At 39.6% G+C, this 16,413-nt stretch overlaps 1 protein-coding gene across 2 annotated transcripts; it reads right to left on the bottom strand.

The window, feature by feature from the left end:
- Nucleotides 1–961: 961 nt before the first annotated feature.
- Nucleotides 962–3,156, bottom strand: LOC101166663 (Krueppel-like factor 4). Of its 2 annotated transcripts, none has more exons than XM_020710688.2 (3): nucleotides 3,005–3,156; nucleotides 1,830–2,913; nucleotides 962–1,725 (listed from the first exon to the last, which is right to left on the bottom strand). In XM_020710688.2, exons 1-3 carry the CDS (start codon nucleotides 3,059–3,061, stop codon nucleotides 1,550–1,552), a joined length of 1,317 nt encoding a protein of 438 aa, XP_020566347.2. In that variant the 5' UTR covers nucleotides 3,062–3,156; the 3' UTR covers nucleotides 962–1,549. The 2 variants fall into 2 exon arrangements, with proteins under 2 accessions (XP_020566347.2, XP_023821130.1); XM_023965362.1 differs by having other exon boundaries at nucleotides 1,830–2,916.
- Nucleotides 3,157–16,413: the final 13,257 nt, after the last annotated feature.

A 16,413-nucleotide genomic window follows, 5' to 3' on the forward strand; every position in this document is an offset into this window, starting at 1 on the left:
GATGGCTGACATCTGACCTGATGTGAGCATCATTCACTCTGAAGCTGTGATCAAGACAAAAACGGATTCAACATCAGATCATACACTTACTTTGTTTTACCAGACCAAAGTCCAGTTTTTGTGACTGGTAAGCACTTTGTGTTTTGTTAATAAGGATTTGATTTGATAATTGTTCTATAATACACTACACTTCCAAGCACAGTGGGTCTGAAAATGAATCCGTTTGAATGTTTTCTATCAGTTTTTATTGTGTGTGGCTGTTTTCTTTCACTAAACTCTACAGTCATTTTTAAGAAGTTTTGCGTTTCTGATATAAAATTCCACATTTTTCCCAGTTTAAAGATTTTTTTTTTCTTTTCCGTGTAATCTCATGTTTTCTGAACAACTTTTCCAATGGTTTATTTTTTCTTTTGGTTCTGCACATTTGCGCTTATCCCCTTTTTCTTTTTTTCTAGGTCATCTAAGTCTTGTTTTGTGCTTAGGTTCAGCTCAATAGCCTTGTGTTAGACTGTCTGTCCTCAGACTTGAAGATTGTGGGTTCAAATCCAGGCTGACTCTAAAATTGGGACCCAAAGATTTCCTGCTTGACACCCTGCATTTGGGGGGGGGTTAAACCACCAAATGATTCCTGAGCACGGCAGCTCAATGCCCCCTCAAGGGATGGGTAGAATACAGAGAACAAATAGGACTCTAACTTATAATGTTTTGGTTTATTCATCTTCAGTAAATAAAACATCAATCATAGTTTTCACTTTACCCACATTTCAGATTTTTTGTCTTTCTTGACCCCTTTTATCTACATTTTTTTATGTATATGCTGAGTTGGAAACCTATGGGGCGGAACCTTAAAAACAAAATTGAGCACCACAAATGACAAGAAGAAAAAAACCTTAATATGTCTATGGGTGTAAAAATGTGGAAGATTTGGGAGAAATACTGAGCAACAATGAACCAACACAGGTTATAAAATGAAAAATTACTTTTATTTTTGAGCCCTTGAGCAATTATGACATCATCGCATGAAGAAAACTGTACACATTGGCTTACAATCCATATTCAAGTAACACATTAAAACCACATTTCTTGAAAAGGGAACATAATTGTTATAACCTGTAAAAGATCTGGTCTGTCCACATTGTGTTGCAGGTTTTTAAGTTATTCATTGGCAATTTAAGATGTAAACTGTAGAAAAATACATTTCTGTTTTATACAGCAGTCTGGGTCCTGCCCACAGTGAGCAAACAAGCGGTCTGGTTAAGGCACACAGCAATCAATAACTTATTAAGAAAAAGGTGAGAACATATCTTAAATATTGAACGACTATAACTTAGTGTTCATATGCACAGAAATATACAAAAAAACAATGAGGAGCTTTTCTCTGTTGAGTTTTAGGCACTTTTGGAAAAATCCAGCGTTTCCCCCTGAAATACACCAATTTTCTTTTTTCTAGTGCTTAAGGCATCTAAGGGAATGCGTCGTTACATCCACAATCCAGTGTCCAGAGCTCTTCAAAGATGCTGTCCGTGAACCCGCGTGTGCTTGGGAGGCCTCACATGTGCCTCTTCATGTGCAGAGCCAAGTGGTCAGAGCGGGAGAAGGCGCGCTCGCACAGGTGACACTGGAAGGGTCTGTGTCCGGTGTGCTTCCTGAAGTGACGCGTCAGCTCGTCGGATCTGGCAAACTTCCAGCCGCAGCCCTCCCAGTTACAGTGGTATGGCTTTTCACCTGTAGGTAAAAACGCACGTGCTGAGTTTATTTAAAAAAAACACAAAAAGAACAGCAACCAAAACAAGTACAAACATCACACTGGTTTGGGGGAATGGTCTCACCTGTGTGCGTCCTCATGTGCGCCTTGAGATGAGAACTCTTTGTGTATGTTTTCCCGCATCCAGGGAACTCGCAGTTGTGCGTGGCGGCGCGTTTTCTGGTCCACGACCTGCGGCCTCGCTTCTGCTTGACGCACCCCTCGTCGTGCGCATAAAGCTCCATCAAGGATGGGGAGGAGGGAGGGGTGAGGATCATCCCCTGCATAGCCATGGAATGGTGGTTTTCGTGCATTGGCTGTCCGTGCACGGTGTACTGTCCTTGGAACTGTGACAAACCTCGGTACTGTGCGGGGTATGGCGCGTTGAGATACTGGCTTGGCTGATGGGCACTGTGGAGGGTGGAGTTGATTGGCGCTAAGTGGCAGTCTGTGCGTCTGTGAAGAGCGGGCTGCTGGGGGGGGAGGCCTCCGAACCCCTGCAGCGCACCTGGAGCCGCAGCCTGGTGGTGCGTAAAAGCCGCTGGGTGCGCAGAGCGCATTTGGTGTTTGTCGTACACCTGCTCTAAGTAGCTCCCCCCACCCGCAGCTACCATGCATGACTGAACCCCAGGCTCGGTTTTAATTTTGTATCCAAGTTGGGAAGGAGATGCCGCCACCTGTGGAGGAATGGGAGCTCTGTTTAAGGCGCGCAGCTCGGTGTACTCGCGCCCGTCGCGCGTCTCTCCACCAGCCTTATCCTGTGAGCTCTCGCTGCTGTAGGCGATCATTTCAGGCGACAGGAGCTCAGCCATCAGGCTGCAGACGGGGTTGGAGTCGGTGAAGTTCACAGAGCTGCAATAGTCCTGCGTGGGCAGACGAGGGGAAGGACGATCGCTGCAGTCTGGCAGGGAGCTGCCGCTGCAGCTCTCCGGAGACTCGGGCAGGGAATACGCGCTCTGGAGCTGCTGCGCCGGAGAAAGCCTCCCGGTCTCCCTGCTGCTGCCCACAGTGTTTGATAGGATGAACTCAAGGTCCAGGAACTTGCCCAGCTCGTCTTCCTCTCTGGGGGGTAAAGCAGGAGACTGCACGATGCTAAATTCCACCTCGATGCAGGGGTTGTCCGCGCAAACTGCTGCGGCGTTCCAACTCCGGCACTCCTCCAACTGGAACTGCTTCGAGAGCGCACGGGAAAACATCACTTTAGACACCAAGTCAACAACAACTTTACAGAAATTTGAGAGAATCAACCCGGCAACTTACATTATCCATTGCTTTTAGGGTGGGAAACGCCGTCAAAGGAGCTTCAGTCGCAGCCATGACGACTGTCTACAAAAACACAAACACTGAAACTCTGCCGCAGCTCCGTGTCAAAAAACCGGCGGTTGCAGGATTCAGGATGTGTGCGTAAAAGGCTCCTGTCACTTCTTTTATTTCTCCTTTCGGGGGGTGTGGCTTAAACCTCCCCCCTCCTCCCCACACACACAGGTACACTTGCACGCCTTCCATTCTGAATGACGCCTGAGGCAGGTGAGCTAAAAGTACAAAAACAACAATTAAAACCAGCCGAACATACTTCAACTGTCAACAAACATAAGAAGAAATGTACTTTTTTTTGTAAGAGAACTCTTAATTTTGTCACATTTTGAAGACATATATTAAATAAATTCATTAAATAAAAGGGAAAAAAATACATTGAAGCAGAGAAATGAAAACCTATATTTTTCACACGATTTTTACAAAAGTGAGGAATTTGTTATTTTTTTCATGTGAAAATCCAAACATCTTTTTAAAGGTTTATTAATGAAAGATGTTAAAACCTCGGAAGAATAATGAATAGAACATGTAAATCCAAGTAGAACATGAACTGTGTGTGATTATTGGGCTGTTTATATGCAATTCATTATTGATTTGTGCATCAGTGACGTAATTTTAACGTGATATATGCGCCGTATACGCAATATAAAAGTTATACATCTGTGATACATGCGGGAAAGGTCCAGTAGACATAGGTGGAAGGGTCGTGGAAAGCATCAAATTAGCATCATCTGTGGAAAATGCACAAAATGTAACTAGTGGCTGTGTGTTGCGGCCTCAAGAAAGGAGTGACCCCCACCCCCACCTCAATAACCTTCTCTCAGGTATTTTTTTCCTCTCTCTCTAGACATTGACTACTATCAATGCAGAATTCCATAGAAGTTTCATCCCTTTTTACATAGCAGCTAAAATGCATGAAGAAAACCCTCTGACTCTCTCCAGAGGACCATCGAGACGAGCTGCTAATCCGGGAGGAAACAAAGGACCACATGTATCCGAATGAGCAGCCCAACATAAAAGCAGAAAAACACCTGGGAACAGACTTTCAGTGCAAACTAGTATGTGCAGAGTGACAGCCAAAATCCCAAGCCTCCTAACTACAAATGTTTAGATTTTGAGTTTTGACATTGAACGGTGAGATCAAGTATCATTTCACTGTCTAATGAATTTGTGAGGAAATTCTGCCCTTTTTTGTGACATGAAGGGCACAAAACAAAAACCTCCTATCAGCATTGACTGGAATATTTGAAACATTTTTCTTGTTTCCTGATAGAACGATTTTTTATTATAGGAGGTTTTTGTATTTTTCCTATTTATATATAACATAACAATGTTTTTATCCACCTATTAACAAAACAGCAAAATATGAATCCTCAAATCCTCTTTTTAAACCAAGTTTCCAATTTTATTATCCTTCCAACAACAAAAAGAAATGCCATTGAGTTGGTGCATACATTTTATATCATTGTAACAATTCCTGTATTTATATTTGAAATTCTGAATTCTAAACGTCAGGGGTGTCTACATTGCTTGCAAATAGGGTCAGATTTATTACCATTTTTTTTTACCAATTTATTACCATTAAATGTAGATGAACTATTTACTACAGTGGCAGGCTTTTCATTTATTCACATAGAAAACAAATACATCTAAATACGTTTTTTTAAATCAAAATTAAAAAAATTCACATTGTTCAGTTAGCTTGTTGTACTTATTAGCATGTCCTGTCTGCTGGTCCTTCTTAAAATATATTTCCCTGAAAACTGTCACTGTTTTTTGGCATATGAAGCAGACTTTCATTCATTTTTTTAAATCCAATTTTGTCCCTTTTTTGTGATGTTGGAGCCTATCCAGGCCACTTGTGCGGAAAGGCAGGGGACATCCTGGACAAGTTCACACTTTAGGACAATTTAGAATCGCCAATGAACCTATGAAGCATGTATTTAACCTGGGAGAGGAAGCCGGAGTCCCCAGAGAAAACCCAAGCATGCACAAGAAGAACATGCAAACTCCACACAGAAAGGTCCCCCATTGATGATTCTGTTTCAGCCCCCCTGCCCAGCCAGAACCTGAACTGGGGGCCCTTTTCGCTGCTAACCACTGCGCCACCGTGCAGGCAGGCAGACATTTGTTTCATATTTCACAAAAAGAAATATACCACTTTGTCCCAGAAGCAGTGGTGCTCAACGCGATAGAAAGTGTCACTGAAGTGTCACATGACAGATTTACGACGGCTAAGCCAACAACCCCGTTTCAAGAAAGTGTTTCTAAATGTGTTTTTAGAAAAAATGATTGATTCTATGAAAGGAGCCTGCAGGCCGGTGAAAGTTTGAACGTGGGCCACATTTGGCCAAGGGCTGCACTTTGGACATGCCATCAAAAATGTGTAAACTTTTGTATTCAATTATTGAGAATTAAAAAAAAAAAAAAAAGCTATTGATTCTTTTTAAACAACATTGTAACATTTTGGTATCTCATTAAACTATTTACTTTTGGTGTGTAAATACCCCAAGGTGAGACAAAGCCAAAACAAACTCATGTGAGTGTGTGTTACCCCCCCTTAGCTCCACTCTTCTCTGCCCCTGCAGAGGCTGTGAAGTGCAGCAGCAGCCGGCAGCTCCCAGCTTTTATACGCTGTTATTTTTGACCCGCTGTGCTTACGCAAAACAAATTCCGGTTCAGACTACGGGCCAAGTGGAAATGGACTCAGTTTCCTGAGGAAAAACTTCACACTTGCATCCTGTACTTTCACTCTGCACTCAGCTCCAGACACGTGTGGCATCACAACCAACCTGTATGTGGGCATAAAGTAGCTTTCAGAGGAGAAGAGACACATTGAGATCATAGAAAAAGCCAAACATTCAACATTTATAAACCTAACATTAACCGCTCGGAAATGAAATTCTGTCATCCCAAAGATTTTATCAGATGAAAAAAAGGGTAGCTGGCCAAGAATAGAAAGACAGCCTGGGATAAATAATTGCCTTGGGCTCAGATTTCTCTTTTGTATCTCTCTGTTCTGGAACAGGAGGAAGTCTTCCAGCTAAAGTGTTTTCTAAACACAATTACTCAAGATTACAGTTGAGCCGACAGACAGAGAAACCAAAGCGTCTCGGCCTCACACTGAAACGTTAGCTTAGCAAACACAACAGGCTGTTTTATCTGAAACTGTTTTTTTTTTTTTGCTCTGGAGGATGAGGCTCGTTCTGTTTCAACTGTTTTACCATTCAGCTAAAACAACAAGAGGAAAAATCTGCTCCAGTTCATTATTTTTTGATGAATCGGTTGAGCTACAAAAACAACTTCAAAACTAAAATGACCATCATAGGCCAAGTTATTTAAAAAAAAAAGTAGATATCAGTGTGTTTTGTGTGTGAACATAAAGATTATTGGCCAAAAACTCCTACAAAGCAAAACCTTTATAAGGAGATTAGTATAGATAGGCTGTTTCAATCCAAAAGCTGTTAACTTTTAGTAAAGTGCAGCTCAAGTAGATTAAACAAGAAATAAAATACATAAATAAACATCTTACTCACTATAAAGCACATTATAACATAAAGAAAATTAATTTCTTTTTAAAAAAATGACAGTGCGCCAATAATCCCCAGGACTTTTCTGGCTGTACCGTGATCCAGGTGAAGACTTGATTCTGATTGGCTGCTGGGTGTGGATGAAAAAGTAAAAAAGAACGGTGATGAAGTACACATAAGAGCTCACATAGCAGCTAATGCTACTAACGCGGCTAACTTGTAGCTTATCAAAAGTTCTGGAATGACTGTAAACACAGTTAATAAAGTCAAAGTCTGAGCGATGTACAGATTTATTATTATTATTATTTCAGACTCTTTTGTCTCACTTAGTGCAAAAAATGAAAAATTGAAAATGGAACATTCTTTGTCGTGTGCCTTTATTGGACTATAGAGCGGAAAAGTTGGTTCGAAAAACTAGCATGCACACACGCTGAGCAAACCAAATTCTAAACTATAGGGAAACCAAACAACAAAGGAAAGAAGTGGAACAACAAATTGAGAGCTGAATGAGTTCAGACGGAAACAAGTTGGATTCGTTTTATGTGAATTTGTTTACAACACATTTTAAAAGGCTTGCTATATTTAGCGATAACACAAGACCCTGTTGCCCTTACTTCTACCAAAATGATTCAAATATTTTAGCTGATATAATCAGCTGTAGCTGGTTTGACATAATTTTGCCGAGCCCCACCAATCACAGCTTGTTCTTCTTGTGAAACTCGAGTTAATTCAAACTCACTGCTTTTACACGGAGAAGTCTTTGTCTGATTAAGAAAAGCAAAGCCAACCAAACACTAGCTGTGCTCACTTGCCAGGGGCAAACCACTTAGTCGAATTTGGGGAGACTCACACAAGAAACACAAACACCAACAGCAATTATTCTCCATCACCCACAAAGAGAGGGGGAAACCCAGCGGTTATCTTAGATAAATATGCTGCCGTGCATGACATGAAAAAGCCACACAGCGATTTGAGACAGAGAATGGAGAGAGCATGACTACAACAAGGAAAGCGGCTAGTTACCTTCCAGGAAGACATCAACAGGAAGAGAGGAAATAGGAATAGACTAAGCAGAATCATGGGAAAAAAGCCATGCAGCCCTCTGATCTTAATGTCAGGAAGGGTCTGACATGTATGGCAAGATGAGCGTGCAAAATACAAAAAAAACTACATAAAAATTATAACGAAAAAACTGTTTTTACTTATAATGGTTGTGCCGTTTTCTAAGTAATTCTGCACTGCCCATCTTGACAAGAAATGTACATTTCTATTCTCATATTGCTTATGTGGTTAACTAAGGATTAGAGAGAGAAAAAAAAGTTGCCGGGAGGTTTCTTCATACTAAAGAACACAAAAGTGTGAAATGGCTTAAACTCACGATGGCTAAATAGTTAAGTGGATTTTCAGCATCAGTGAGGCAGAAAGCTGTCAGCCTAATGAGATTATGGCGTCAGACTCTGAATTGCAGACTTCTGTACATAATCAGAACCAAAGTATTAAAACATGTCAGAAAATAAATCAGAAACTGCCCCTGAAACATGCTTGAAGAACTTTTTTTCATTGGTTCACTTTGAAAACAGTTGATATGTTCTCTAAACTTGATTATATGAATATAAAAATGCCCACCTGTTTATAGGCTGTGTCACGCAGCCACTATGTACATTTTGTGCCCATTGCACGGATAAAAATTGGTCATACGTGAGAAAAGTTGTGGTCTTTAGGGTGAATTGTCACAGATGTATCACAAAAATCACAGAAGAACAAATTAACCACGCAAAGAACACATAAATCTACATAGAAAGTCAATCATGTGTGATTATTACATTGTTTATATGCATTTCATTAGTGATTTAATGAAATTATGTAATTTGAACGTGATATGTGTGCCGTATACATAAAAGTCATACATGGATAGTACATGTGTAAAAAGTCCGTTAGACATACGTGGCACGGTCGTGGAAAGCCACAAATTTGCGTTTGCATTGCAAAAATCACACACAGTTGTGTAGGATTTACATAATAATTGCGTATAAACTACGTAAAATATGCAGTAAACTGCGTAATTCTTAACCGATCACAAATTTTGAACAGTTCAAAACCAAATTCACGTCAAAACCCGTCGGCCGAAACCCTCGACAGACATCTGCGCACTCTGAAGAACGCAAGAGACTCTTAAGAATGACGTATATCACACATTTATCACAAAAGACAAAAATTTCATTTGTGGAAAATGCACAAAATGCAAGTAGTGGCTGTGCGTCACGGCCTTAAAGACTTTGGGTTTGAAACAACCGAAATGCAGCCTAGCAGTTGTTATTCACCATAGACTTGTAATCTCTAATCTAAGCCCTTAATTTAAGTGTTTCTTGGAAGAACCAGTCGAACTACCTCCAATCTCAGTTTCAGCTTTCTTGTAATGGCCATTGAAAGTCTGCATCCACACCAAGTACTTAGTCAGTACCTTAAGGGCTGTTTACCTGTTTGACCCGTTTTGCCTTTTTATTGTCTCTGTCCATACAAGATTTTAACAAAGCACTGTAACTGTGAAACTTGAACTCTGACCCTCATTGGCCAGAATTTACATTTTTACTAGTCAATAACAATTCAAATTCAAGTAAAAAAAAATAAAAAAAAGTAAAGAAAATTGTGAACTAAAAGCATGTATGTTTTTTAAAAGATATGCTGATAGTCCAACTGCACTTATACTCATTTCTGTTTTTGCTGACCGGGGACCAACACATTGGCTTCAAAACTGAAAGACATGCACAAACAAAAACAATATTCAAATTCAACGTTATTTATAGAGCACGTTTCCTGCCACAGAACAGTTCAAAGTGCTTTACATAAAGTAAATAATTAAAATAGTAGTAAAAATAGCATTCATAACAAAACACTTGTACACATACCACAAGAACAAACAGGAAAAAACTGTTACTAAAATCATATTAAAACGTGATGAAATGTAACATCCCCTCATAACTTGTGACAACAGCACATCAAATCCTCTCTGCTTAGTCCAAATCTAACAGACTTGTGACAGAAACGGATATAAAATTTGCCTACAGCACACGCCTAGTTACATGTTACATGGCCTATCATTGACATGTGATCACCGAATCCCTCCCAGGCTTTCCTGTCCATCCCATTTGCCTATTTTTCAAAAAAGTTTGGATCACAGGATCCGAGAAAATGGCTTAAGATCAGCATAGAAAAAAACCCATTTAGAAATAGAAACATGAACAGTAATTTTTTAGAGCCACACAAAAACTCTATAATATATTCACATTTTTTTATTTCAGGTAAATACATCATGTATTCTTCTTTTTATTTTGCTACTGCTTACAGATGCATATCTGCCACCTTGGTGAGTCTTGTTGCAAAATGCTAAAGTTGTGCAAATCACTTGAATCTTGCTCCAGACTTTTTCTTTCACAGCTCCATTCCCATACGTCAAAGGTTTGCTGTGATAGAATTCTAGCCAAGCACAAACCACATTTATGAAATTCTCCTCAACGATCAATTTTCAAAAGGTTGGGACTTCTGTGAATTACAAAGGACGCCATCCAAAAATCCCTACCAAATCTGAATCCCTGACTGGTTAAAGTTTGACGTGGTGTAACTTTGCAATGTGCGTTCAGTGGCGGCGCATTTTGTAGGTAGAGCCCCATAACATAGAAAGTTTCTATGAGCCCGTCATAGAAACATGCGTAGCGACGCATTAATTCGAGAATTTTGAGTGCAGAAGCCCAAAATGTGCATTTACGCATGTTACATATACTTTTCCTTGGAAGGGATCGCTTGAACATGTGTCGCCACGTGTGTAGCTTTGGACCAGGGGGACCTTTAGACCCCAAACCATTTCATCTGACCCGCCAGTCTAAATGAATTCTATTGATAATCCTTATTAATATTTCATTTTTCCAGTAATGCTTGACCTCTGTTTAGGTGCAGAAAGTTATTCTGCATTCATGTGGTGTTGGACGATTTTGTGGCTTTGCTGATGTTGGTGTGGGTTTTTGGAGTCTGAGAGTCATTTTTACAATCATTCCAACACCACATAAACACAGCATTTCCTTAAGTCTGCATTTTTCCCTGTGGGACATCAACCCATTTGCGCAATACGCTCTAAAATGAGAAAAAAGTCACATTTTAAAAATTTAATTCAAACAAGTTCTGTTTTTAAAATACATATTTACATTATAATCAAAATTAAAGCATGTCTTTGTCCAGGTTTCATGTTTTTTCTCTCTCTTATGAGGTGGATTTCCAAAACACGCCATGCATCTGCTCCTAGTCCGGCCCTTCTGACAAATTGTAGGACCCTCTGTGGCGCACAAGTCGAAAAGTTTGTCCGCCCCTGCTATTGACTCATAATCTTGTAAAAAATTCTATTTTATTCTATTCTCCAGGCATCTAAGTAAAAAAATTTCAAGCATCATTCAACAGTCAAAAAATGTGTACAAAGTGACAACATGGTATAGGGTTGCTATGTGCTTTAGCCTCTACATATGTAATGTTTGAAGGAGGAATCCTTCTGCTTTTAGACAAGCAGTGATAGCAGATCATTTACTTTAGCTGTCCCACTTAACTCACCTTTCAGTGGCTAAGCTGTTACTTCCCTGATACTTTAGTTTCGCATGTAACAAAGAGTGGAGGATCATAATCATTGCTGTGCTATTGTATGAAGCAAAAGTAAAACCTGTTGTTTTGGTTGCTATTGAGCAGATAAGGGGATTCTGCACGTGTTTCAAGTTACACAGAACTGGACTTGCTCTTCAAGTATTTGTGATACCACATCTAGTCACATTTATTTTTAATTACTTTTGTTTGATAAAACCAAAATTCTCAACTAAAAAATGAATGAATGAATGAATCAACACGGGTCAACAATGGAATGAAATGCTTCTGATGGAAAGAGATGATTTACTCGCCAGAAAGGTCAGGAGGTGAAGAAAAATGCCAAAGAAGGAAAAAAGGAATTATAGTAAAATATAAAAAAAATGATATAGTGGAGTATAAGTTTTCAAGGTGCATGTAAAATCAAGTACAAAAACCTCAGATCAAATACAAAAACAAACAAAATATATAGATGTACAGAGGTACATTCATACACAGTATGAATTAATTAATAACTTTATTATCATTGCTCACCATACAACAAAATTGAGAGCAGTGCAGTCCTCTTCTTTTGCATTTATAAATAAAAATAAAATACAATAAATTAAACCAAATAAAGAAATCAGACACACACATTCATCCTCTTGACCTCCAGAGAAATCCAGTCATTTTTTTTGAATTCACCAAAAACTACAATTCCCAGAGCTCCACCCCTTCACATTTAGTGCCATTGGAAAGCCTCAAATGTCCTCTACAGATACCAAAAGGTATGAATTCAGCATAACGCAGTGGTTTGGAGTTATTTGGTTTAGACATGTCCTCCACAGAAGAAAAATTTACATTGCTGCTAGTCAGGAGGATAAATATAGGGCATGCAGAGAAAATAGAAGGAAACAAAATATTCAGTCATCACAGATTGGAGATCCAATTGATTTATGTCATCTTAAGGATGCTTGCTGTACAACACATGCATGTGAAATGATACAAGTATAAGAGTGTGCAGATTGTTTTAAATTAGTATGTGAGTCAACTACTGATTTGTGTTTGCCTGATGTGCTTGCATTTTTAGTTAAAGACCCACTCCAATGTGAAGCGTCTTTTTGACATGTTCTTGCAGCCTTTTTCTCCTGAGGACATGTATTAAGAAAATTTAAGATTAAAACTGTGTTTCTGAGTATTTCTTTATTTATATCGTGATGGATCAGGAACAGTTTGAAAAAAAGCTCGGGTTTGGGATGCAGGAACTGCCATGGGCGGGCCAAAGTCTTCCTTCTCTGCTCCATTCTGATGCGTCCACTTGTGGACAAATTAGATAGACCGATGAATAGATCCATGCACATCTTCTTGGGCCTGTGAGCTAGCAGGTGAGAGTGTAAACAAAAGACTGATGGGAAATTAGCAGATCTGATTTTGCAAGATTCTTAATTCTGTCTGATAAAAGTTTGGAACCGGATATCGATAAATCATGTTATAAAATGGTTACGCTAGAACAGGGGTGGGATTATATAAGTCCGCTTCCTTCCACTCCCTTTCAAGCAATATTTATTAATATGTCTAATTATCCAAAGTTTGATTAGTTATTGTACGAATGTATAACTGATGATTGTATTGTTTTTGTGTATTATTCTTATTTGATTGCTTGAAATAAACCATTTGAAATCAAATCAAATCAACTTCCGTGCCAACAACCCGGAGGCAATTTCTAAAAAGCTCCTGCAGCTTAAAACAACGACACAGACTCTTTGATTTGAGCTAAAAACAGAATAATCATAACTATCAGATCACTGTGAACGAACTTTATAATAATTGATAAAAAATATAGTTGGAGTGGGACTTAAATTGCATACAACATTGATGATGTTAAAGTATTTTTTTGTTTTTCTTCAGAACATTTCTTGTTGTTTTCATGCCTGGTTCTTCTGCCATTTTGACTTTAGTTCCTATTTCTTATCCACTCTACTCCTGTAAGGCCCCCACCTCTTTTTCTGCATTCCAACCAGGGTTACCGATGAAGCTACGATCACACCGCTATTGGCAACACGCGTTGAAGTGACCACTATCAATGAGAAGTATATTTAAATGCGTGTAAATGCACAAGAGCTCTTAGTTTCACGAGTAGCCACACGTTTCTACGACTTTTTTTTTCAATGGACTTACAAAGTCCATTGAACACGCCTTGCAAGTTAAACCAGGTTGAACTTTGACCAATCAGGGACTCGGATTTGGCAGTGACGTTCGGATGGCGTCCCTCTTGAGTCACCGAAGTGCCAACCGTTTGAAAATTGATCCGTTGAGGAGAAATTGATAGTTGCGGTTTGTGCCTAACCGGAATTACATTGCACAAAGTCTTTGATGTATCGGAACAAAACTGTTTACGAAAAAGTCTGGAACAAGATTTGCAGACTTCGACATTTGGCTCCACGCCTCTTTCAACTAGCACATGCGCTAGTAAACTGTAGAAAAAGAAGCCCATCTTCGTTTGACCATATGCTAAAGGCGCGTCACGTGCTCGGTGTGAATGCAGCATCAAGGTTAGCTTAAAATATTAAGCGACTTTATGTAAGCTTATACCTTGTGTGTCCAAAACTTTGATTTAAAAACTACTTTTGTACAACAAAAACCTTTCAGTTTTGATCCTTTCTGTTTTGAGACTGGCCAGAACAAAGATTGCATTAGTCCAATCCCTCACACTGGACATACATTGGTGCATCTGTTGAGTGTGGAGTACTCACCAAAATACATGAAATTCAGGAGCATTAAGTCCAAACATGTCGCACGGAATCAATATAATACTAGTACCCATGTGCATAGATCATATCAGCCTCACAGAACTATGATGTCAGTGTTATTTATTCATCCAGCCCATTCAATTTTAAGAAAGTCATAACCGTAGGAATAAAAGAGATTTCAAATATCCTTGATGGATGGTAAGTTACGTAGGGCTCTGTGAAATGCTTTTACGCTCTGTCACGGGCCATGGAGAAACTGAAGGCAGCGAGTGCACAATGTGGGTGAGCGAGGGGCCATAGGGTGATGCATTGTGCTCCACACTGTGTGTTCAGTGTCAGAGGGGTGTCTCGTGGAACGGTGATGAGTTCATGCTCCTGCATGCCCACCCAAATTTATAAGGGTTTTGTTGTTGCAGCCTTCTGGAGGACTTTTATTGGTCAGGGATTTGACAAGACGTTAACATTCCAACGTCTGAGAGAATTTGCGCACACATTATGGATCTGTGAATAGTAACAGGTCGTTTAGCATTGATTCTCTATGGCTTTAAATTATACTGGAAGATTCATATCACTTAGAAAGTGAGAAGTTACTTACAAACTGGGTATTCTTTTTATTGTTTGCACGTTTGGCCCACAGTGTTCACACTGGACAAGCAAGGAAGAGCTTTTTCTTTTGCTGCCGCTTACTTCCACAACCTACAGATAGAAAGGCGATCGCAAAATGTCATAATTTGGGCACGAAACAGAAACCGTTCGGAAAAGTTTAGAATTCTTCATTCACCAGATAAACCAATTACATTTTGAGTTTGGTGAGTTTCACCGCTTGCTCTTTACGTCACTACCAAATCCAAGTCCCTGATTGGTCAAAGTTTTACCTGGTTTAACTGGCAATGCAAGTTCAATGGGCAAGAATTTTGGTACGTAGGGCCGGAAAAAGCTGAAAACCAGTTTTCGGGCTTCCGCGTTGAAAACTATCAGGTTCAGACATAGCCATGCCACATTTTACAAACACTTTTGGGCACTACGTACAAAACGTGTGCCCATTGAACGTGCGTTGCCAGTTCAACCAGGTCCAACTTTGACCAATTAGAGAGTTGGTATTGGTTAGTGACGTATAGTTTATCTGGTGAAGCCAGACACAGCAACAAGCTGATGACGTCTGCGTTGGTTTTTCAAATAAAGATAAAGCAAGGCCGCCCTCCTGACATGATGGTAATCCATATCCAGCACTACAAGGATGCTAGCAATGAACTGAACTGTTTCTGTGAGATTTGAACCGTTTTAACAATTCGCACCAATTTTTTTCCAACTGTAGGTGCCGAAAATGCGCTGGAAAACAGTGGTAAAGAAAAAAGCCGAAGAAGAAGAAGAAGAAGAAGAAGAAGAAGAAGAAGAAGAAGAAGAAGAAGAAGTAGCCCCTCCCTGCTTTTCCAGTGTGAACATCATGGACTGAACACGCATCAAATGCCCGGTGTGTCTGTTTTGCTAAAAATAGAGGCAAAAAGAAAGCCATTAGAGAAAAAATTTACAGGTAAAAATGTAAAATCAGAATTGATATTCACTGAATTAGTAAAAAAAAAAGCTTAAAAGCAAGATTAGAAAAAGGAGAGCAGCTTTTCCGTTGTGTATATTGAAGCAAAAAGAGTAGTTTTAGGTTTCTCTAACACCTTTGCATTTTATCAAAACCCAAAATAAAAAGGCACTACATTTCTTTCCAGTAACATTCAGAATAGTGACATGCTCACCCCAAAGATGTTTGACGTGAACTCCAAACATTTTTAATTTGTTACATTGAACATATGAAGCATTTTTAACTTGTTAAGATTGTTTTTTTTCTTTCTTTTTTTTTCTATTTTTAAATTCGTGTGGAAGCCAGAAAACAGACCTAAGAGTAAATTGCTTCCCAGGTAGCTGCAGTGATCGTTGCAGTGCTGTAGGATGAATGCAGAGTGTGAGTCCAAACATGGCGTGTCCTTTTGACCTCGCAGCTCTAAGGAGACAGTTTTGTGTCCCCAGACAAAAGGTCTGCTTTCACCTGAGCAGGCTTTGCCAATTACATTCTCCAGCCCCCCGCCGCCCCCAACCCCATTACCCAGCAGAAACAAAAGGTCCAAGCAGGATGAGTGACTGGAACCAGGCTGGGAGACTTTGGATGGGTGGAGGAGGGGAAAAGGGGAGCATGTGGTATTTAAAATAAGGTTTTAGAGTTATCAAGAAAACAATTTTCATTTTATTTTATATTTTATTTTGCATGCAGTTTAACAAAAATACCCACTCCGATCATCTTCTGATCTATTTTAGTTTCCAGTGGACTTTTGATTCTGTTTTTAGCCTAAATGCAAAGCCTGTCATTTCCTAGAACATAGTTTCTGCAGAGTGGCAGTAGTTCCTTAGAGGTTCACCTCTAAGTTTCTAACTGTTTTGAACTGTTAAGAGTAAGCCCATCCCCACTTCCCATCCTCCATCTGGTTACCCGGTG

Source organism: Oryzias latipes, chromosome 17 (genome assembly GCF_002234675.1).
Source record: "Oryzias latipes chromosome 17, ASM223467v1".
Classification (NCBI taxonomy): domain Eukaryota; kingdom Metazoa; phylum Chordata; class Actinopteri; order Beloniformes; family Adrianichthyidae; genus Oryzias; species Oryzias latipes.